This window comes from Pleurodeles waltl, chromosome 2_2 (genome assembly GCF_031143425.1).
Source record: "Pleurodeles waltl isolate 20211129_DDA chromosome 2_2, aPleWal1.hap1.20221129, whole genome shotgun sequence".
Taxonomy (NCBI): domain Eukaryota; kingdom Metazoa; phylum Chordata; class Amphibia; order Caudata; family Salamandridae; genus Pleurodeles; species Pleurodeles waltl.
Window position 1 is genome coordinate 890,516,902 of NC_090439.1, and position 24,649 is coordinate 890,541,550.

The 24,649-nt window shown below is 48.4% G+C and overlaps 1 protein-coding gene across 8 annotated transcripts in view; it reads right to left on the reverse strand.

Annotated features, from left to right (window-relative positions):
* UBR5 (ubiquitin protein ligase E3 component n-recognin 5) overlaps nt 1–24,649 on the reverse strand; it is a 1,605,594-nt gene that overhangs the window by 642,373 nt on the left and 938,572 nt on the right. For all 8 annotated transcript variants that reach the window (XM_069220579.1, XM_069220580.1, XM_069220578.1 and 5 more), the window contains 2 exons: nt 17,783–17,943; nt 2,992–3,231 (listed from right to left, as the gene is read on the reverse strand). In XM_069220579.1, the coding sequence (XP_069076680.1) occupies nt 2,992–3,231; nt 17,783–17,943 (401 nt within the window). The remainder of the gene's footprint in view (nt 1–2,991; nt 3,232–17,782; nt 17,944–24,649) is intronic.

Consider the following 24,649-nt stretch of genomic DNA (forward strand, 5'->3'; position numbering starts at 1 on the left):
GTGAGGTTGGCATGGCACCCTGAGGGGAGTGCCATGTCGACTTACTCGTTTTGTTCTCACCAGCACACACAAGCTGGCAAGCAGTGTGTCTGTGCTGAGTGAGGGGCCCCAGGGTGGCATAAGATCTGCTGCAGCCCTTAGAGACCTTCCCTGGCATCAGGGCCCTTGGTACCAGGGGTACCAGTTACAAGGGACATACCTGGGTGCCAGGGTGTGCCAATTGTGGAATCAAAAGTACAGGTTAGGGAAAGAACACTGGTGCTGGGGCCTGGTTAGCAGGCCTCAGCACACTTTCAATTCAAAACATAGCATCAGCAAAGGCAAAATGTCAGGGGGTAACCATGCCAAGGAGGCATTTCCTTACAGGGTTGTTGAAGACTGGCCTGCCAGCTGTCCCTTTTGCCCTCTCCTAAGGGTATGGCAGCCATACCCATGAAAAGGCTGTGGAGATTGCTGCACCTGCTAGGCCTGTTGGTGGTATTGGAAGCCTCAGCAAAGACACAGAAGGGGCAAAACTGTTGGTGTGCCTGGTGCGGGAACTAGTAAAACACCCAAGGAGAACATTGTGGCCCTGCTATCTTTGAAGTGTTCCAAGGCTCAGTCTGAACAGTAGGAGGCCATTAAATTGGGGAGGATCAAGGACCTCCACCATCCTTCACATGACTATAGTGAAGGTGGCGCTGACTTCCTTGGCAGGTCTTAGGGGTGGGGAAGGAATGGCAGTGTATGGTGGGGGTATCCAGACCACTGGCATCCTAGAGATCCTCATACCAGTTTTCCTCTTGCTAAACATGGGCTATCTCATACCAAGCGTCATACCCCAATATAATCTGTGCTAAATAACTTATTAAGCACATGAGTTCTTCTGTAAGGCAGAGGCCCCGTAGAGGTTGCGACTGAGATAAAGGAACACACAGCCTGTGTCGAGGTGGCACAGCGTCAGCATCAGAAAGCATTATGGGTTGGCCGTCTTCGTTTGGAGTCGATGGTGCCAGCATAGGCAGCTCATGTTCTTCCGGGGGTTGTGGCAACGATGAGGGAAGTGGGAAGGAAAGCAGGACCAGAGCCTTGAACAGATCCAGAGGGCCCAAGTGACACCAAGTGCAGACCTGCCAGTAGACACCCAGTTGGAAGGCCTTCCAGTTTCTCTGGGCCCAAAGGTGCACCCGAAAGAGCTAGAAAAATGCTAAAATGGCTCAGCCTGGCATCACAGGTGGTCTTTTTTGCTGAGTTGTCGAAAATGGACTCCGAAATCCCAGATGCCAAGGAACCAGGGTCACAATCATCACCAAAGTAGCCTGACTCTGGGCACGTGACTTGGAGGAATGAAAATGCCCTTACCCCTGTTCGGAAGACAGAGGCATGCGGGATGGGGTAGAGTCCCGCTTCAATTTCTTGTGCTTCCTCCAGTATATTTACGAGTACTTGAAGCATGAAGAAGACTGTCCGCAGGACCGACCTAGGGAGCGAAATACGGGCTTACATCTCAATCAATCCTTGTGCAGGATTTTCCACTGCCTCCCCATAAAGAGTTTTGCCTCCTGGTCAGGAACGGCATCGAGGTGCATCTAGGCACAATCATTGCAGACCTTGGAGTTGTGATCAGACCATAGGCACCATACGCAAACCATATGTGAGTCAGTCAAAGGCGTGTGTGTTTGCGGCACTCCCCACATGGTTTGAACCCTGTAGAATTGGAAGGTGACATATTTATAATGCACACAGAAGAATTTAGAAGAGTTAAGGTGTCTCAATGAGAGGAAGTGTAGCTCCTGAACTGCATCAGTTGGCGTGGAAAGAAAGGAACCAATGTCAGCAAGCCTCTACAGGCCCACGCACATCACATCAAGTATATAATGAATTTGACACATCAACACCCCCCCAGAGCACAGAGGTACTGCTGAAGATTTTCCAGAACCAGTCTGATACCTGGGGAAGTATTCAGAAGGTGTGGAATCTGCAGTTAGACGTTTATCTCTGAAGGAACATTTAGCACCCTTAGTTCTTACAAGGTATAAAATGTGTCACTCCTTTGCAGAAAAACCCTGACTGAAAAATATATTTATTCATGGTTACTTGTGGGGACCAGATGTGTTTAAATATTTAACAACTATCACATCCTCTGAATAAGGCTCGCTTACTGCTACTCCAGGAGACTGAAGCGCCTACAGGAATTAACTTGATATTGGTGGCACTAGAATATCAACCGGAAATTACAGTACACACAGAGGCCCATGTCCAGTAATCCCTCACAGCACTAGGGCCCCAACAAAGGAACTCAAGTCTCACCTGGGGTTTAGGTGATGTAGCGGAAGATGCTCTTGAAATGAGTGAGTTGGAAAGGCGAGGCAGGCTTCACCTGTAAGGTAGCTTATTCTATACCACTGTCCTCACAGTGGTCTTCTATCATTTAAGCAACTGGAATCTTACAAGTATCCTTCAGTTTGCACTGGTGTGTACACAGTAAAACTGGAACTTTTCCACAAGTTACTGAGTTTGAAGGTTAAATGGAAATTAGCAGACAATGTTATTTGTCACCAAAGATAGATGTCTTTAAAAAGAAGGATGAACCATGTGTTAAACAGACAGAAATACTTGAAAGGGATTATTATATAGCTTCTGTTCAACCCCAGAATGTAAGGCAAACTTTAACAAAAGCAGTGCCAAACAGCTGGTCATGAACTAAAAAAAAAAAAAAAAAGCGAACTGAATCCAGTTTTCCAACTTAACCCAGTTGAAGCAATGTGAAGGTAGAGTGGAAATCAACAGTGTTCAAGCAAGATGCTATTCTGGATCGACCCACTAAATGCGAGGAGTAGGCAAAACTTGAGAATATATAATATGCTGCAAAACTGTTTCACACTTTTTTGGGAGAGCATTGCTTTGATTATTTCCAGCAATTTATTGCCAAAGTACATTAGCAACTTTGCAAACGCTCAGTTTAAAAAACATGAGATTCCGTTAATTCATGCATAACATGTAAATGTTTACCTGCTTGACTGATCAGATGATGGTCTTGGTGGAAGTGGTTCCACGGAGAACAGTTCTTCGCTGCCTTGCATTGCATCTATGCTGGTGCTTGCCAAGGTAAATGGGGCAGTGGGACGTGCTATACCCATCCTTACAGGAACAATCAAGGATTCTGCTACATTACACAACTCCTCCACAGCATAAGGAAGCAATGCTTGAAATACTCGCTTACATTTACCAATTGGCTGAGGAATAAAATTGCTGGGTGAAAAAAAAAAATTTAGCTGTAAAACTGTATTGTGGTTGTCGTTTAATCGTTTTAAGCAATAAAATGGATATGATTCATTTAGCAAAAGGACAATGGTAAGTCAAATTGTTAAAATCTGTAACTGGATCAATCTTTAAACATATGTTTTAAGTTCCAACAAACTTTTTCAAATTTAGTTTGCAAAGTTCTTATCAGAGGGAAAGTGTAGGGATTGTGGCTGCCAAGATATAGAAGAAACATATTAAACTTCCACACACATGCTTTCTCTTTATAATAATGACCTTTTACTGCCATGCCTATAACAATGCACAATACATCAGTGGGGTGGTACTCTTCTACGTCCTCATTACTGCCCTACTGCTTTAGAATTTGAGACTTCGCAGGTTTCTGCAACATTATCCAATATTTAACATGGACAATAAACTACATTGTAGGAAAATGGCTCCCTGTTGCAGTTACCCCCCACTTTTTGGTCTCATATTGATGCTGACCTGACTGAGAAGTGTGCTGGGACCCTACTAACCAGGCCCCAGCACCAGTATTTTCACTTAAAATTTACCATTGTTTCCACAATTGGCACACCCCTGGCACACAGGTAAGTCCCTTGTAAAAGGTACCAGTGGTACCAAGGGCCCTGTGACCAGGGAATGTCCCTAAGGGCTGTAGCATATGTTGTGCCACACTAAGGGACCCCTCACCTAACACCTGCACACTGCCATTGTAGATTGTGTGTGTTGGTGGGGAGAAAAAATCCCCCTCAGCATGCCATGCCCACAAAATACTGCCTATGGCATATGTAGGAAGTTGGCTCTGAATGTGCTATTTCAAAGTAAGGAATAGCATGCACAGAGTCCAAGGGTTCCCCTTAGAGGTAAGATAGTGGCAAAAAGAGATAATACTAATGCTCTATTTTATGGTAGTGTGGTCGAGCAGTAGGCTTATCAAAGGAGTAGTGTTAAGCATTTGTTGTACATACACACAGGCAATAAATGAGGAACACACACTCAGAGACAAATCCAGCCAATAGGTTTTGTTATAGAAAAATATATTTTCTTAGTTTATTTTAAGAACCACAGGTTCAAATTCTACAAGTAATATCTCATTTGAAAGGTATTGCAGGTAAGTACTTTAGGAACTTTGAATAATTACAGTAGCATATATACTTTTTACATAAAACACAATAAGCTGTTTTAAAAGTGGACACAATGCAATTTTCACAGTTCCTGGGGGAGGTAAAGTATTGTTAGGTTTCAAAGGTAAGTAAGTCACTTACAGGTTTCAGTTCTTGGACCAAGGTAGCCCACCGTTGGGGGTTCAGAGCAACCCCAAAGTCACCACACCAGCAGCTCAGGGCCGGTCAGGTGCAGAGGTCAAAGAGGTGCCCAAAACACATAGGCTTCAATGGAGAGAAGGGGGTGCCCCGGTTCCAGTCTGCCAGCAGGTAAGTACCCGCGTCTTCGGAGGGCAGACCAGGGGGGTTTTGTAGGGCACCGGGGGGGACACAAGTCAGCACAAAAAGTACACCCTCAGCAGCGCGGAGGCGGCCGGGCGCAGTGTGCAAACACGCGTCGGGTTTACAATGGTTTTCAATGAGAGACCAAGGGATCTCTTCAGCGTTGCAGTCAGGCAAGGAGGGGGGGGGGGGGGGGGAGGGGAGGGGGTGGGGGGGGGGGGGGGGGGGGGGCTCCTCGGGGTAGCCACCACCTGGGCAAGGGAGAGGGCCTCCTGGGGGTCACTCCTGCACAGGAGTTCCGTTCCTTAAGGTGCTGGGGGCTGCGGGTGCAGGGTCTTTTCCAGCCGTCGGGAAATGGAGTTCAGGCAGTCGCGGTCAGGGGGAGCCTCGGGATTCCCTCTGCAGGCGTCGCTGTGGGGGCTCAGGGGGGACAACTTTGGTTACTCACGGTCTCGGAGTCGCCGGAGGGTCCTCCCTGAGGTGTTGGTTCTCCACCAGTCGAGTCGGGGTCGCCGGGTGCAGTGTTGCAAGTCTCACGCTTCTTGCGGGGATTTGCAGGGGTCTTTAAATCTGCTCCTTGAAACAAAGTTGCAGTTCTTTTGGAGCAGTGCCGCTGTCCTCGGGAGTTTCTTGTCTTTCTTGAAGCAGGGCAGTCCTCAGAGGATTCAGAGGTAGCTGGTCCCTTGGAAAGCGTCGCTGGAGCAGGTTTCTTTGGAAGGCAGGAGACAGGCCGGTAAGTCTGGGGCCAAAGCAGTTGGTGTCTTCTGTTCTTCCTCTGCAGGGGTTCTTCAGCTCAGCAGTCCTCTTCTTGTAGTTTCAGGAATCTAAAGTTTTAGGTTCAGGGAAGCACTTAAATACTAAATTTAAGGGCGTGTTTAGGTCTGGGGGGTTAGTAGCCAATGGCTACTGGCCCTGAGGGTGAGTACACCCTCTTTGTGCCTCCTCCCAAGGGGAGGGGGTCACATCCCTAATCCTATTGGGGAATCCTCCATCTGCAAGATGGAGGATTTCTAAAAGTTAGAGTCACTTCAGCTCAGGACACCTTAGGGGCTGTCCTGACTGGTCAGTGACTCCTCCTTGTTTTTCTCATTATTTTCTCCGGCCTTGCCGACAAAAGTGGGGGCCGTGGCCGGAGGGGGCGGGCAACTCCACTAGCTGGAGTGTCCTGCGGTGCTGGCACAAAGGGGTGAGCCTTTGAGGCTCACCGCCAGGTGTGACAGCGCCTGCCTGGGGGAGGTGTTAGCATCTCCACCCAGTGCAGGCTTTGTTACTGGCCTCAGAGTGACAAAGGCACTCTCCCCATGGGGCCAGCAACATGTCTCGGTGGTGGCAGACTGGTGGAACCAGTCAGCCTACACAGATAGTCGGTTAAGGTTTCAGGGGGCACCTTTAAGGTGCCCTCTGGGGTGTATTTTACAATAAAATGTACACTGGCATCAGTGTGCATTTATTGTGCTGAGAAGTTTGATACCAAACTTCCCAGTTTTCAGTGTAGCCATTATGGTGCTGTGGAGTTCGTGTAAAACAGACTCCCAGACCATATACTCTTATGGCTACCCTGCACTTACAATGTCTAAGGTATTGCTTAGACACTGTAGGGGCACAGTGCTCATGCACTGGTGCCCTCACCTATGGTATAGTGCACCCTGCCTTAGGGCTGTAAGGCCTGCTAGAGGGGTGACTTATCTATACCTGCATAGGCAGTGAGAGGCTGGCATGGCACCCTGAGGGGAGTGCCATGTCGACTTACTCGTTTTGTTCTCACCAGCACACACAAGCTGGCAAGCAGTGTGTCTGTGCTGAGTGAGGGGTCTCCAGGGTGGCATAAGACATGCTGCAGCCCTTAGAGACCTTCCTTGGCATCAGGGCCCTTGGTACTAGGGGGTACCACTTACAAGGGACTTATCTGGATGCCAGGGTGTGCCAATTGTGGATACAAAAGTACAGGTTAGGGAAAGAACACTGGTGCTGGGGCCTGGTTAGCAGGCCTCAGCACACTTTCAATTCAAAACATAGCATCAGCAAAGGCAAAAAGTCAGGGGGTAACCATGCCAAGGAGGCATTTCCTTACAGCATAGGTAAGTCACCCCTCTAGCAGGCCTTACAACCCTAAGGCAGGGTGCACTTTACAACAGGTGAGGGCATATCTGCATGAGCAATATGCCCCTACAGTGTCTGTCTATTCTTAGAAATTGTAAGTACAGTGTGGCCATATTAGGTGTATGGTCTGGGACTTTGTCAAAACGAACTCCACAGCTCCATAATGGCTACACTGAATAGTGGGAAGTTTGGTATCAAACGTCTCAGAATAATAAACCCACACTGATTCCAGTGTTGAATTTATTGAAAAATGCATGCAGAGGGCATTTTAAAAATGCCCCCTGCATTTTACCCAATCCTTCAGTGCAGGACTGACTGGTCTGTGCCCCCTTGCTGCTGAGAGACGAGTTTCTGACCCTATGGGGTGAGGGCCTTTGTGCCCTCTGAGGCCAGAAACAAAGCCTGCTCTGGGTGGAGGTGCTTCACACCTCTCCCCTGCAGGAACTGTAACACCTAGCAGTGAACCTCAAAGGCTCAGGCTTCGTGTTACAATGCCCCAGGGCACTCCAGCGAGTGGAGATGCCCGCTCCCTGGACACAGCCCCCACTTTTGGCAGCAAGTCCAGAGGAGATAATGAGAAAAACAAGGAGGAGTCACTCACCAGTCAGGACAGCCCCTAAGGTGTCCTGAGCTGAAGTGACCCCTGCCTTTAGAAATCCTCCATCTTGATTTTGGAGGATTCCCCCAATAGGAATAGGGATGTGCACCCCTCCCCTCAGGGCTAGTAGCCATTGGCTACTAACCCCCAGACCTAAACACGCCCTTAAATTTAGTATTTAAGGGCTCCCCTGAACCTAAGAATTTAGATTCCTGAAACTACAAGAAGAAGACTGCTGAGCTGAAAAACCCCTGCAGAGGAAGAACAGAAGACACCAACTGCTTTGGCCCCAGACTTACCGGCCTGTCTCCTGCCTTCCAAAGAAACCTGCTCCAGCAACGCTTTCCAAGGGACCAGCGACCTCTGAATCCTCTGAGGACTGCCCTGCTTCAAGAAAGACAAGAAACTCCAGAGGACAGCAGCACTGCTCCAAAAGAACTGCAACTTTGTTACAGAGGAGCAGATTTAAAGACCCCTGCAAATCCCCGCAAGAAGCGTGAGACTTGCAACACTGCACCCGGCGACCCCGACTCGACTGGTGGAGAACCAACACCTCAGGGAGGACCCTCCGGCGACTCAGAGTCCGTGAGTAACCAAAGTTATCCCCCCTGAGCCCCCACAGCGACGCCTGCAGAGGGAATCCCGAGGCTCCCCCTGACCGCGACTGCCTGAACCTAATTTCCCGACGACTGGAAAAGACCCTGCACCCGCAGCCCCCAGCACCTGAAGGATCGGAACTTCTGTGCAGGAGTGACCCCCAGGAGGCCCTCTCCCTTGCCCAGGTGGTGGCTACCCCGAGGAGCCCCCCCTTGCCTGCCTGCACCGCTGAAGAGATCCCTTGGTCTCCCATTGATTTCCATTGGAAACCAGACGTGTGTTTGCACACTGCACCCGGCCGGCCCCGTGCTGCTGAGGGTGTACTTTCTGTGCTAACTTGTGTCCCCCCCGGTGCCCTACAAACCCCCCCTGGTCTGCCCTCCGAAGACGCGGGTACTTACCTGCTGGCAGACTGGAACCGGGGCACCCCCTTCTCTCCATTGAAGCCTATGTGTTTTGGGCACCTCTTTGACCTCTGCACCTGACCGGCCCTGAGCTGCTGGTGTAGTAACTTTGGGGTTGCTCTGAACCCCCAACGGTGGGCTACCTTGGACCCAAAACTGAAACCTGTAAGTGACTTACTTACCTGTGAAAACTAACAATACTTTACCTCCCCCAGGAACTGTGAAAATTGCACTGTGTCCACTTTTAAAACAGCTTATTGTGTTTTATGTAAAAAGTATATATGCTACTGTGATTATTCAAAGTTCCTAAAGTACTTACCTGCAATACCTTTCAAATGAGATATTACATGTAGAATTTGAACCTGTGGTTCTTAAAATAAACTAAGAAAATATATTTTTGTATAACAAAACCTATTGGCTGGATTTGTCTCCGAGTGTGTGTTCCTCATTTATTGCCTGTGTGTATGTACAACAAATGCTTAACACTACTCCTTTGATAAGCCTACTGCTCGACCACACTACCACAAAATAGAGCATTAGTATTATCTCTTTTTGCCACTATCTTACCTCTAAGGGGAACCCTTGGACTCTGTGCATACTATTCCTTACTTTGAAATAGTGTATACAGAGCCAACTTCCTACATACGCCACATGCTAACGCAGTGGTAGCAGCTTTCCCCCTAGTGGAATGAGCTCTCAAGCCCTCAGGAGGCTGCTTCTTCGCCAAAGCGTAGCATATTTTTATACAGAGAACGACCCAGCGCGAAATGGATCGTTTCTGTACTGCCCGACCCCACAAAGAGTTGGTCGCCCACCCGGAACTCTTTAGTGCGGTCAAGGTAGAACGATAACGCTCTTTTTGGGTCCAGTCGATGGAGACGCTCTTCTTCCTTAGAGGGATGCGGTGGTGCAAAGAAGGTGGGCAGGGTGATACTTTGACTGAGATGGAAAGGGGTCACCACCTTGGGGAGAAAGAGGCACGAGTTCTTAACACCACCTTGTCAGGATATATCATTAGATAAGGAGGTTTAGAAGATAAAGCCTGCAGCTCACTCACTCTCCTGGCAGATGTAATTGCCACCAAAAAGGCTGTCTTAATAGTTAGCAGCCGGAGAGGACAGTTATGCAAGTGCTCGAAAGGAGCACACATAAGGAAGGTAAGAACCAGATTAAGATCCCACTGGGGCATAACAAAAGGCACAGGCGGAAACAGATGTACAAGCCCTTTCAAAAATCTCTGTACTACAGGTGATTTAAACAGAGATGGTTGATCAGGCAACTGAAAAAAAGCCGATAAGGCTGCAAGATAGCCCTTTAGAGTCCCCAAGGAGGAACCCTGCTGGGCAAGAGACAAAATCAACAAAACGATGTTAGACAGAGAAGAAGGAGGATCAACAGACCTCTGAACAATAAGAAACAAAACGTTTCCAACGGCAGGCATAGATCGACTTAGTAGAGGGACGCCTGGCTACCAGAATGACATCACAGACTTTAGGAGGGAGGTCATAAACCATCAACTGTCACCACTCAGTCTCCACACATGAAGGCGCAGAGTTGACGGGTTCGGGTGGAGAACCTTCCCCTGCTGCTACGACAGAAGATCCTCTCGAAGAGGCAGCCTGATTGGAGGACCAATGCTCATTTTGAGAAGCTCTGGATACCAAACTCTCTGTGCCCTATCCGGAGCCACAAGGATTACTTGGGCCCGGTCGTTCTTGATTTTCTTGAGAACTCTGGGCAGAAGTGGTATAGGCGGAAAAGCGTTCAGCAGGCCTGAACTCCACTTGCGACGAAAAGCGTTGCCTAGCGATAGCCCCCTTGGAAACTCCAACACGCAAAACTGCTGACATTGCGCGTTCTTTGCGGAGGCGAACAGATCTAACCAAGGCTCTCCCCACTGCTGAAAGAGTCCTTGCGCCACCTCCGGATGGAGACACCATTCGTGATCCTCTAAGCATTTTGGGCTGAGTTCGTCTGCTCTGGCATTCAGAGAACCTGCCAGGTGTTGAACCACCAGGGTCATGCCCTGCTGTTCCTGCCATGTCCAGAGGCATAAAGCCTCTTGACAAAGGGTCCACGACCCCACACCGCCCTGCTTGTTGCAGTACCACATTGCCGTAGTGGTGTCAGTGAATACCTGCACCACCTTCCCTTTCACAACAGAAAGAAATGCTTTTAATGCTAGCCGGATCGCCCGAAGCTCCAGATGTGGAGCCCAGATTCTGCCGGAGACCAGTGACCTCTGATCTCCACTTCCCCCAGATGGCCGCCCCATCCCAGGAGTGACGCATCTGTTACTACCGTTAGATCTGGTTGGGGAAGGGAGAGGGGTCTGCCCTTGACCCACTCGCAGTTCACTAACCACCACTGCAGATCTTCCGCAGTCCTCTCCGAGATCTGAGCCACGTCGGTAAGATTTCCCTGATGCTGTGCCCATTGGAACTTCAGGTCCCACTGCAGAGACCTCAAGCACCATCTGGCATGCTTGACCAACAGGATGCAGGAAGCCATGAGTCCCAGCAGCCTCAGTCTGTCTCACCGAGATCCAGGATAGAGGCCGAAACATCGGAATCATAACTTGAATATCCTGAACCCGCTGATCGGGAGGATAAGCCCGATACTGCACTGTGTCCAGAACAGCTCCGATGAAAGAGAGCTTCTGAGAGGGAGTCAGGTGTGACTTCGGCACATTTATAGTAAACCCCAGCGAATGCAAGAGGTCGGCCGTCGTCTGGAGGTGGGTGACGAGAGCCTGGGGCGTAGAAGCCTTCAACAGCCAATCGTCCAGGTAGGGGAAGACTGAAATCCCTGACCTGCGCAAATGAGTCGCCACCACCGCCATCACCTTTGTGAACACCCGAGGGGCACTGGTGAGACCGAAAGGAAGCACGGTAAACTGAAAGTGCTTGTGGCACACCTTGAACCGCAGGTAACGCCTGTGGCTTGGCAGGATAGGAATATGAAAATACGCATCCTGCAAATCCAACGCTACCATCCAGTCTCCTTGGTCTAGGGCAGACAAAACCTGAGCAAGAGTGAGCATCTTGAATTTGGCCTCCTTGAGGAAGAGATTGACGTCCCTTAAATCCAAAATAGGGCAAAGGCCTTTTTTCTTTTTGGGAATCAGAAAGTAGCGGGAAGAACAACCACTGTCTACTTCTGATATCAGGACTCTTTCTATGGCTCCCTTGGCCAAAAGAGTCGAAACTTCCTCGTGGAGCAAAGCTAAATGGTCCTCCATCAGCCATTCCTTTGTCGGAGGGAAAGAAGGAGGGAAAGACTGGAAGGGAGTAGCCCTTCCGTATGATCTGCAGGACCCACTTGTCCGTGGTGATGGAAAGCCAGTGAGGGAGATGAAAACGAATCCTCCCTCCAACTGGACGGACGTGATCCCGCAGAACCACACTAGGAGGGCTTGGGCGCAGTGGAGGGGGGCTGTGTGGCGGTCGACCTCTGGCCAGACCCTCTGGGTCTGATGGTACCACGACCACGTCCTCTTCCGGGATGCTGTGAAGCCTGAGGACGGTGGCTAAATTGTGGCTGGCGTGGCACCACGCCCCTCCCGAGTCCTCGGAAGGGGCGAAAGACAGACTGCTGTCGTGCTGGCGTTAAAAGGCCCAAGGATCTGGCCGTGGCTCGAGAATCCTTGAACCTCTCAAGCGCGGAGTCTGCCTTTTCGCCAAAAAGGCGAGAGCCATCAAAGGGCATGTCCATCAAGCTGGACTGGACATCCCCTGAAAAACCAGTAGAACGTAGCCAGGCGTGGCGACGAAGGGCCAGTGACTATGAAATCGCTCTGCCCAGCGAGTCGGTTGTATCCAAGCCACACCGGATTGTAAACTTGGCTGCATCTCTCCCATACTTTACAGCCTGGGTGAGAGTGTCCCGTACGCCCCCCGGGACCTGGGGCAGCACTTGCGCCACCGTATCCCATAAAGTATGGCAATAACGGCCCAATAGGCAAGAGGTGTTTACAGACCTCAATGCCAGGCTGGAGGAAGAAAACATCTTCCTCCCAAGCTGATCCAGCCTCTTGGATTCCCTATCCGGGTGAGCGGAAGGGAAGGCACCAAGTGAAGTAGAGGCTTGGACAACTAAGCTCTCAGGAGTGGGGTGCTGTGTCAGGAAACTAGGGTCGCTGGGAGCAGGTCTATGGCGGCGGCCGACCGTCCTATTCACAGGAGCCCCTGTGCTGGGTTTGGACCAAGTACCCAGAAGGACGTCTGTAAGAGCCTCATTGAAGGGCAAATCCAGTTCCGATGTTGACACCCCCAGCTGAAGCACTTCTGTCAGGATATTTGTCCTGACTGGCACCGTAGGCAAATCTAGGTCCAAGACCTCAGCTGCCCTACGCACCACTATGGCGAAAGAAGCCCCCTCCTCCGTAGCCACATTAGGAGGAGAGAGCATACCAGTATCTTGAGATGTGTCCAGTCCACTGGCCTGCCCTAGGGCCACATACCAGTCCTGCTGCAATCCTGATTCTAAAGGGTCCTCAGACCCCTCCCATTCCTCTCCTGCGTCTGGCTGTTCCAAATAATGCTCAGACAATGATCTGGGCCGAATCGGCTCCGTCGAAGTCTAAGCCGACCCCAGCAGTGAAAACTCCAGATGAAAACTGACTTGGCCGCAGCCCTACCGGCCTGTCTGCAGCTTCAAGAATCCTGGCTCCAAAAAGGCAATGCAGGACCAGTGACTTCTACAAACCCCCCGGAGGACTGCCTGCTCAGCGGAAGGCCAAAAACTCCAGAGGACAGCGGCCCTGTCCTAAAGAAACCTTCCAAAAGGACTCCAGAACCACCCCAGACCCACGGGCCCTGCCCGCTCTGCACCAGATACCCACGGCCCGAGTCCAGGTTTCCCACCAGTCCAAAAAAGGTCCCGAGGAGATTCTGACCTTGAGTCCACCCTGAGGTGTCCCCTCCTGGCCAACACAACGATGCCTGCAGCCTGAATCCAGAGGACCCTCCTGACCGCAACCAGATATGACAAAGATTACCAATGCCCGAGGAGAACCCTGCACCCGAGCGCCCTGGCCTTGGAGAATCAGACTGTCCAGCAACGTCCAGCTGACACCTCTTCTGCCTGTCCAGCTGACACCTCTTCTGCCTGTCCAGCCTTTGGTTTGCCAGAAGTGACCCCCTGGACCCAGCCTACAGCATCTTTTGTGACCCCCCTGGGGTCCCTTCCCCATTGAAAAGCATTGGGCACCCATCTTTGTGTTTGCACCCTGCACCAAGCTGCACCTGTGCCGCTGAGGGTGTGTTTGGTGCTGACCTGTAGCCCCCCGCTGCTGAGCTAAACCCCCCCAGGGCCTGTATGCTGAAACTGTAGGTACTTACCTGCAATCTGCTTTCTACCGAGCACTTCCAGTCCTCACGGGATTCCATTGAAAACCCAACGCCAACTTTGACCTCTGCACCCAGCCGGCCCCATGTTGCTGGTGGTGCACTATAGGGTCAACCTAAACTTTGACCTGTGGACATCCTAACCTCCAAAGACTGGAATTGTAAGTTGTGTACTTACCTGATAACTTTTCTAACCCTCAAACAATCCCCCTACCCCCGGACTCTATTGACTCAGAGGAAAAAGTGCACTGTGTCAACTTTTGAAACTGAAAAGTGTTACTTCCTTGAAAACTTCTCTCTCTGCACAAGTCAAACAAAGTACATTTGATAACTATGTGTGATACCTATTTAAAACTGTACTTACCAGAAAACAAAGACCTTCTGATTCTAGAAATAAAGTAACAAAATATATTTTTGCTATATGAAAACAACTGGCCTGGAGTTAGACATTGAGCGTGTAACTCATTCCTTGACTGTATGTGCTTTGCACTATCCTCCCTGAAAACCACAAGGGCGGATACAATATCAGCGGTGGCATGCTTAGCTAGGATTTGTCTTCTCAAAATGTGGTAAAGTCTCTTTTGCGCTGGGATTTAGAAACTTTTTTGAACTTTTTGACTTGCATACATTCTACAGGACCAATCCATTTGGAGTATTGGACCAGCGCTACATAGCGGTTAGTTTCAAATTGTGTCTACACCAGAACCTACCATTTCCATAGACAATGAATTCTGCATTGTGCCTTTTGGAGCTATTTCCACTTACATCTTCAGAAATTCATATCTTAGGTTACTTTGGATTGGAGTTTTGTTATTTTTTTCATTAAATATTTATCTTTATTTAAATTGGTTGTGGAAGTATATTGAGTTGTGTGTGACTTTTGCTACTGCTCAAATACTTTACATGTCACCTTTGATTTAAGCCTAATCGCTTTGAATAGGTTACCAGGAATTGAGCACTGGTTTATTTAATCTAATTTGTGTGACATCTGGCAGGTGGTAGTCTCATCCCTTGACGTGGTCACTTGTCCACCCCAAATAATAATCCACTTTCATACCTGCAGCACTGTAAATTAGAACAACATATTGAAGACATTAATCTACTGATTGAATAAGGAAACACATTTATCCCATGAAAGAAAGGATTAGTTGGGAAAAAGATAAAACTTCACAAACAGTCTGGCAGGACAGTTCAGGCTGAAGATCTGGTTTGGAATAGATAATTTTGATGTCCATTAAAGTTGTTGTCCCATGACCAAACTCGGTACAGCGCAACAATTGTAAAACACTGACAATAGTTAACGGTGAAAACTCACTCAAAAGGAAATCCAATTTTCTGCACCCTTGAGTATGCTCCTGATATCAAGGGAGAATACCAAACTGGCTGCATATCAGCCAAAGGTTATAAGTGGGGGTTTGCAAACAGTATCTTTCAATGAACACAAACCTAAAGAGGAAACAATCATCGGATCCTTCTACAAAATGTATCCCGTCCAACCGTTCTCTTGGAAGGAGGAAAGTAATGGGCCATAATAGCATAGAAGCGATCCTCTGACTGGCAGCAAATTCCACTTGCCAAAAAAGTTCCCTTCATCAGCAGGTGATGGCGTTACAGCTACCTTAAAACAATTCCACCTTATAATGGTAAAGAGCTTGGCAAGCAATAGTTTCCTCAAACACAAAATGTAGGTTATGTAGGGATCAGCAGCCAAAAACGGCTAGTCTAATCCTAAGGCCAGCTTAAAAACAGAGGGAAAAGATATATATATTTTTTTTTAAACTCAATTTGAAAATGAAATGTGGAATAAATACATATTGAAGGAATACATCTGCAAAATAATAAACTACACTGGTCAAAAGGGGAACTGAAACCATGTGCTTTTTTCTAGCAAGTGGGAGGGAAAAAAACGGGAAGGAAGCCCTGCTATTGTCTGATAGGTGGGAAAAACAAACCGGTGTAGGCTTGCTGGCAAGTCACATCACAGAATGTCATAAGTGCCAAGTATAGCAGACGCAGAGAGGGCCCCAGGAAAACATTTTAGGTGACAACTTTCCTTTCAGCAGCCCTCCTTATCCAGCCTGCTAGCCACAGTAAAACAAACAATTAGGAAGGTGTAAGAGGAGGACACAAGTATAACTGAAGTGCACTGAGGTGCAGTTGTTGCATCTGTGTGCTTGATTAAATGGGACACTGAGGATGGTTTTTACTAAACAGAGGCGGGCTGAGATCCACCAACCATAACAGTACAGCTACTAACATACCAGCTACCACGCTGGATAGGTGCGGTGGGAGGGGACGCAGGACACAAGCAGGCGCGGCCCGTCCTTTAGGGTGGAGGGGCCAACCCCCCTCCCCGCTCCCCCACCTTTTGCACCTCATGAAGAGTGTCTGTCAGGCTGAACAAAGGTCAGACTGACTCTTCATGTTCAGGTCAGGCAGCCAGAAGCAGACATGCATGATTTCAGCAGACTCCTGGCTGCCTGAGCTGAACTTTGCTGGGCTGAGGAGGTCACAGCTCCTATGGGCGTGACCTCCTCGGCTCAGCACAGGTGCCTCGAGGCCCTTCCCTTGGTGACGAGGAAAGCGTCACCCTTTGACTTCGATCTGGGCGCTTCAGGTTTAAGCCCTGAAGCGCCCATGGCAAGTGTCAATCAGTGACACTTCATCACAGAGTAGGGTGGGGTCAGCAGTCTCACTGACCCCATCCCATTCTGTGACGAGGCTGGGACTGCTGCCTGCCCTCAATGGCTGACCTTAGGGAAGGCAGCAGTCCCAACCCTCCTGGGACCTCGGAGGCTGAAGGTAAGTGTGTGTGTGTGTGTGTGTGTGTGTGTGTGTGTGTGATGTTTTAAAATGAATGTTTGGTGCGTGCGTACACGTTTGAATGTTATGAGTGCTGATGGATGTGCCTGTGTGTGTAGGAATGAGTGTTGATGGGTGTGTGTGTGTGTGTGTGTGTGTGAAAGAATGAGTGTTGTTGATGGATGTGCATGTGTGTGTGAAAGAATGAGTGTTGCTGATGGATGTGCGTGTGTCTGTGTGTGTGCATGCCCGCCCGCCCCCCTCCCTCCTAAAGCTGCCGGACGCCACTGCACTGAAGCCACTTTAAACCAAACTGCTGCCTGTTGACTGTAAATGAGAACATGCCTAAGTAGTGCAGAAAGAGACTTGGGAGGCGGAAACTGTACCACTGCTTAAGGAGGATGCTTATTACAGACAAGGACCGGATTGTGGTCTACATGTTTACAAGTTATTAAATTAATGCTTCGATTCATTGTTGCTTGAGTTTCTCAAAGGTGAGATATGGGGATTGAATAATATACGCAAAGTATGTTATTGTTGATTGTCACGATAGAACTGCTACATACTGGATTGTACAATAAACTGCAAAAACGTGAATAAAGAGAAAAAAACTAACCGAAGTGCATTTTACCTTCGTGGCCCTATTTCAAATATCCAAACGAAACTGTGTGCCCCTACTGGTGTTAAATTGTCACTGTAGAAAAGTAGGGGCATAGGACATATCCTTTACATTGCAGGGTTGACTTAAAGGTACAGATTTACTGCTATCACATTAAGAACTACAACGTGGACTGGTATGTAAGTGAGTAAAATGCCACCTTTTTTTGGGCGCAGGGGGAAAAGAGACTTGAGGGGGGGGAAGAGTTGGGAATAAGTTTCCTTGCTCCCAAGGCATTTATGTTAAAACTCTCCATGTGAGCTTGAAGGAAATTGCAGGCTTGAAGAACATAATATGTGACCCAGTCTCATAAATTTGTATTATGTTAAATTATTTATAAAAGACCAGTGACATAAGAGGAAAGGCATTGTAAGCCTGGTAAGAGATTTCACGAAATACGAATGCTGCAACAGAAAAAAGAAGTAACCTGCAGGCAAACAGCAAAAGAAGGCAAAATAATGGTTACAATCTAAATTCGGAAAATGCATGCAGTTTGCACTTTTCAAAGTATGTACATATTACTATAAGTGCAAATCTAATGGTACACCACAGTTAAACTTAGATTGCTGAATAAAAATACATACTTCTTTTTTTTGGAAGAAGCCATCTCCACACTAAGAATGACAAACACTCTTGCCACTGATCGCAGAAATCTCAAAGTAACTGCAATAGCTTCTTCTTTTCGTCCCAACGTGTATTTATTTTGCAGTTCCTTCACGAGCGTCCCCAACAAGGTATCTAAAAGCTTAAATAACATTTTTTTTTTAGGTCGCTCATCATGAACAATGAAAATAATCACAAATGGCATGAAGCTGTGATTTCCAAGCAAAAAGCCCAAGCACACAGTAAAACATATGATTGATTACCTTTACTGAACATGGGGAGGTACAATGACTCATGAGAGGTGAAGCTTCCAGAGTATCACAGTGCCTCTCGCCTCCCTCAACAATGGTAATAAATAACATACTCTGCATATCTGCATACTTCGTACGAGTCAAGGCATTTTTCCATACTTATATTTAAACAAAAATAATTTAAACAAAATCAAGAAGCAAAGCACTAAATGTGTGCAGCAAGGTTAAACCACACTAAAGAGACAGCATGATCCTTAAGAAAGTGGTTTCCCTCTATAAATTGTTACATGAAATCTGTGTAGCACTAAAGAACAATTTACTTACGTTTGCTAATTACTCACCCTTTGAAGACGTGAGACTGGATCTGGAAAACTTTTCAGCAGCACCGCTGTGCACCGGTAGGTGGTGCCATGCGGCTAAACACTGACACCATTGTGGTTCAGAAATCACGTGGAGACCCTGTGAAGGCACCACTCCGTAGCGCTGTTGTCAGCTGTTTTTGAAGCTGTCCGCGCCCCAGACACACAGCTTGAAGCTCACTTAAAAGCTGCACTAATGTTATGGAGAAGGAACACCATCTTGAGAGCGAGAAACAGCAAGGGAAAACTGTCAAGCAACTCAAAGGAGTACAATCAAATACGTGACAACTAACTTAAGGTCCCTCTGTGGTACGACAAAGGGAGAGGGAGGAAAAAGGTGTTGTAGACTTTAAAAAAAAAAAAAAAAAAAAATAACACAAAACTGGCGACTGAAATAACGAGGGCTGATATGCCAATCACAAAAAAGTCCAGAACAGCCAACGATGCCCTTTAACTGTGTCCAGGGCAAAGCCTTGAGGAACATAAACAAGAACATTCGAGATAACTTTACCTGGGGAGGATCTATCTGCAGCATGCCAAGCACCAAATTTATCCTGACGATAGGTGTATACAGTTTTTGTCAAGGGACATCTGGCTGCCAAGATGACATCAAATACCCCCAGAGGAATGTTCAAGGTGTTCAGCTGTCGTAACTCAGTCGCCAAGTATGAAAGTGGAGTTTGCAAAGGCATTGGTGTGGAATTGTGCCCCACTGCTGCAACAGCAGATCCTCTGAGAGGGGCACCCTGATCTCAGGATAGGTGCTCAAGCCAAGGAGTACTGGATACTATACTCTCCTTGAACGATCCGCGGCCACTAGGATGATTTGGTTCCGGTCAGTTCTGATCTTCTTCATAACTCAGGGCAGAAAAGGTACTGGTGGACAGGCTTACAAGATTCCAAAATTCCACTCTAGGTGGAATGCATCTCCTAGCAAGAGACACTTGGAAACTCCAACACTCATAATTGCTGACATTGCTTGTTCTCTGCAGTTGCCAACAGATCGAGTCAAAGCTCTCCCTTTTCAAGAAGGAGATTTTATGCAATCTCCAGGTGCAAGTGCCATTTGTGATCCAATAGGAGTCGGTGGCTGGGTTTGTCTGCCCTGGCCTTCAAGGAGCCTGCCGGGTTGTTTGCCACCAGGAAAATGTTTTGATGGTAAAGACATTTCCAGAGGAGCATGGCCTCCTGGCAAAGGGCCCATGACTCAACCTCTCCCGGTTTGCTGCAATACCACATTGCAGTGGTGTTGACTGTAAGCACCTATACCAGCCTACCTTTGATACATGGAATGAAGGCTTTCAACACCAAGCGGATGGCCTTCTGATCCAGAAGTTCCATATGGAGCAGGAAATCAACTGCAGACCAGTTGCCTCGGATATCCTCCTCTTCCAGGTGCCTGCCCCAATCCAGGAGTGACGTACTGGTCACCAATGTCAGTTCTAGGAGGAGGGGGAGGGGGAGGGCTTTAACCCAATCCTAGTCTAGTGGCCATAATGGCAAAATTTCCATTCCCTTCTGAAATCCAGATTTGGTCGGGGAGGTTTCCTTGATGTTGGCCCCACAGATTTCAGATCCCACAGCTGAGTCCATATAATCCAATTGGCACAATTGACATGCAGGAGGCCATCAATCCAACACCCTCAGAATTTACCTCACTGAAATCCATGACTGAGGCTGAAAGAGAGGGATCATATCCTGAACTCTCCTTTGTGGGAGAAAGGCATGAAACAAAAGCGCATACAGAACGGCTCTTATGAAGAGGAGTGTCAGAGAAGGAGTCAGAAGTGTTGATAGTGAAACCCAAAGCTGACAAAGTTTGCCGTATTGTGGAAGTGGTTGACGAATGTCTGGTGTGAGTGTGCCGTCAAGATATTGAGGAGAATGGAATCCAATGCCCCCTCCCCCCCAAACTTCTTTTTTTAAAAAAATAATGTTCAGAATTGCAAAACAGCAGCCAGGCTACATTTAAATTTCTATGCCCAGGGGAGCCTACCCCCAGGCTGTTCATGTTCTGTGCATCCCCCTTCCCATGGAAAGGGTGTGGGGAGCAAAGCCTGTAGACTGGCTAGCAGGCTCTGTCCCGCAGTGCCACCCCCAGGACATAGCGGTTTCCAAAAACTGTGTTTGCTGTCGCACCAAATCCCCTTCCCAGATGGTGGAAGTTTAAAAAATGTTATTGCCTGCTGGGAGTGGACTTTAGATCAGTTTCATGCATGGTGCTGTAGGAAAGTATCCTTTCTGTCATGGTTAACCCCCAATTTTTGCCTGGTATCTGATGTGATTTCGATTGAAAGTGCACTGGGTGCCTGCTAACCAGGTCCCCAGTGCCAGATCTTCTTCCCTAAATTCTACAGTCATTTCTCCCAATTGGCACAACTTTTAGCACTCTCTCTAAGTTCCTAGCAAATGTAACCCCTGGTACCTAGGTCATGGAGTACTAAAAAAGGTCCCTAAGGGTTGCAGCACGAATTGTGCCACGCTCAGGGACCTTTCACCAAACGCACACAGTGCTGCCATCATAGGCTGCGTGTCCTGGTACAGACAAAAGTGAAAACATGACATCTTTCACTTCCCTGTGTGCAGGTCATGTACTAATGCAAGTGATATTTTTAAGTCACCCCTACAGGTGACATACAGCCGTAAGGCAGGGTGCATTATATCACATCTGAGGACATATGTGCATGACCAGCTATACCCCTACTATGTCTGTTGATTCCTAGACACATTAAGTGGACAGGGAAGCCGTTTTAACTACATGTGCTGGACGCTCGTCAATACCAGTTCCCCAGCAACATGATGGCTTCTCTGACCATAGGGATGTTTGATAACAAACATCTCGTATTAGTAAACACTCAATGAATCTAGGGATGGATTTATTAATACGTACACCCAGAGGGCACCTTTTTGACTGCTATTATGTTGACTGACTGATCTAAAGCACCCACAGCCATCCTAGACAGATTTCTGATCTCCTGAGGTGAGAGCCAGCGCTCTTGATGACCAAGAACAAAAGCCTGCTGTAAGGAAATGCCTCCTTGGCATGGTTGCCCCCTGACTTTTTGCCTTTGCTGATGCTATGTTTACAATTGAAAGTGTGCTGAGGCCTGCTAACCAGGCCCCAGCACCAGTGTTCTTTCCCTAACCTGTACTTTTGTATCCACAATTGGCAGACCCTGGCATCCAGATAAGTCCCTTGTAACTGGTACTTCTAGTACCAAGGGCCCTGATGCCAAGGAAGGTCTCTAAGGGCTGCAGCATGTCTTATGCCACCCTAGAGACCTCTCACTCAGCACAGACACACTGCTTGCCAGCTTGTGTGTGCTAGTGAGGACAAAACGAGTAAGTCGACATGGCACTCCCCTCAGGGTGCCATGCCAGCCTCTCACTGCCTATGCAGTATAGGTAAGACACCCCTCTAGCAGGCCTTACAGCCCTAAGGCAGGGTGCACTATACCATAGGTGAGGGTACCAGTGCATGAGCATGGTACCCCTACAGTGTCTAAACAAAATCTTAGACATTGTAAGTGCAGGGTAGCCATAAGAGTATATGGTCTGGGAGTTTGTCAAACACGAACTCCACAGCCCCATAATGGCTACACTGAAAACTGGGAAGTTTGGTATCAAACTTCTCAGCACAATAAATGCACACTGATGCCAGTGTACATTTTATTGTAAAATACACCACAGAGGGCACCTTAGAGGTGCCCCCTGAAACTTAACCGACTATCTGTGTAGGCTGACTAGTTTTAGCAGCCTGCCACAAACCGAGACATGTTGCTGGCCCCATGGGGAGAGTGCCTTTGTCACTCTGAGGCCAGTAACAAAGCCTGCACTGGGTGGAGATGCTAACACCTCTCCCAGGCAGGAATTGTCACACCTGGCGGTGAGCCTCAAAGGCTCACCTCCTTTGTGCCAACCCAGCAGGACACTCCAGCTAGTGGAGTTGCCCGCCCCCTCCGGCCAGGCCCCACTTTTGGCGGCAAGGCCGGAGAAAATAATGAGAATAACAAGGAGGAGTCACTGGCCAGTCAGGACAGCCCCTAAGGTGTCCTGAGCTGAGGTGACTCTAACTTTTAGAAATCCTCCATCTTGCAGATGGAGGATTCCCCCAATAGGGTTAGGATTGTGACCCCCTCCCCTTGGGAGGAGGCACAAAGAGGGTGTACCCACCCTCAGGGCTAGTAGCCATTGGCTACTAACCCCCCAGACCTAAACACGCCCTTAAATTTAGTATTTAAGGGCTGCCCTGAACCCTAGAAAATTAGATTCCTGCAACAAGAAGAAGGACGGCCCAGCTGAAAACCCCTGCAGCGGAAGACCAGAAGACGACAACTGCCTTGGCTCCAGAAACTCACCGGCCTGTCTCCTGCCTTCCAAAGATCCTGCTCCAGCGACGCCTTCCAAAGGGACCAGCGACCTCGACATCCTCTGAGGACTGCCCCTGCTTCGAAAAGACAAGAAACTCCCGAGGACAGCGGACCTGCTCCAAGAAAGGCTGCAACTTTGTTTCCAGCAGCCTTGAAAGAACCCTGCAAGCTCCCCGCAAGAAGCGTGAGACTTGCAACACTGCACCCGGCGACCCCGACTCGGCTGGTGGAGATCCGACACCTCAGGAGGGACCCCAGGACTACTCTGATACTGTGAGTACCAAAACCTGTCCCCCCTGAGCCCCCACAGCGCCGCCTGCAGAGGGAATCCCGAGGCTGCCCCTGACCGCGACTCTTTGAATCCAAAGTCCCGACACCTGGGAGAGACCCTGCACCCGCAGCCCCCAGGACCTGAAGGACCGGACTTTCACTGGAGGAGTGACCCCCAGGAGTCCCTCTCCCTTGATCAAGTGGAGGTTTCCCCGAGGAACCCCCCCCTTGCCTGCCTGCAGCGCTGAAGAGATCCCGAGATCTCCCATTGACTTCCATTACGAACCCGACGCTTGTTTCTACACTGCACCCGGCCGCCCCCGCGCCGCTGAGGGTGAAATTTCTGTGTGGGCTTGTGTCCCCCCCGGTGCCCTACAAAACCCCTCTGGTCTGCCCTCTGAAGACGCGGGTACTTACCTGCAAGCAGCCCGGAACCGGGGCACCCCCTTCTCTCCATTCTAGCCTATGTGTTTTGGGCACCACTTTGAACTCTGCACCTGACCGGCCCTGAGCTGCTGGTGTGGTGACTTTGGGGTTGCTCTGAACCCCCAACGGTGGGCTACCTTGGACCAAGAACTGAACCCTGTAAGTGTCTTACTTACCTGGTAAAACTAACAAAAACTTACCTCCCCCAGGAACTGTGAAAATTGCACTAAGTGTCCACTTTTAAAACAGCTATTTGTCAATAACTTGTAAAGTATACATGCAATTTTTATGATTTGAAGTTCCTAAAGTACTTACCTGCAATACCTTTCGAATGAGATATTACATGTAGAATTTGAACCTGTGGTTCTTAAAATAAACTAAGAAAAGATATTTTTCTATACAAAAACCTATTGGCTGGATTTGTCTCTGAGTGTGTGTACCTCATTTATTGTCTATGTGTATGTACAACAAATGCTTAACACTACTCCTTGGATAAGCCTACTGCTCGACCACACTACCACAAAATAGAGCATTAGTATTATCTATTTTTACCACTATTTTACCTCTAAGGGGAACCCTTGGACTCTGTGCATGCTATTCCTTACTTTGAAATAGCACATACAGAGCCAACTTCCTACATTGGTGGATCAGCGGTGGGGTACAAGACTTTGCATTTGCTGGACTACTCAGCCAATACCTGATCACACGACAAATTCCAAAATTGTCATTAGAAATTGATTTTTGCAATTTGAAAAGTTTTCTAAATTCTTAAAAGACCTGCTAGGGCCTTGTGTTAGATCCTGTTTAGCATTTCTTTTAGAGTTTAAAAGTTTGTAAAAGTTTGAATTAGATTCTAGAACCAGTTGTAGATTCTTAAAAAGTATTCCAACTTTTAGAAGCAAAATGTCTAGCACAGATGTGACTGTGGTGGAACTCGACACCACACCTTACCTCCATCTTAAGATGAGGGAGCTAAGGTCACTCTGTAAAATAAAGAAAATAACAATGGGCCCCAAACCTACCAAAATACAGCTCCAGGAGCTTTTGGCAGAGTTTGAAAAGGCCAACCCCTCTGAGGGTGGCAACTCAGAGGAAGAGGATAGTGACTTGGAGGACAATTCCCCCCTACCAGTCCTATCTAGGGAGAACAGGGTCCCTCAAACCCTGACTCC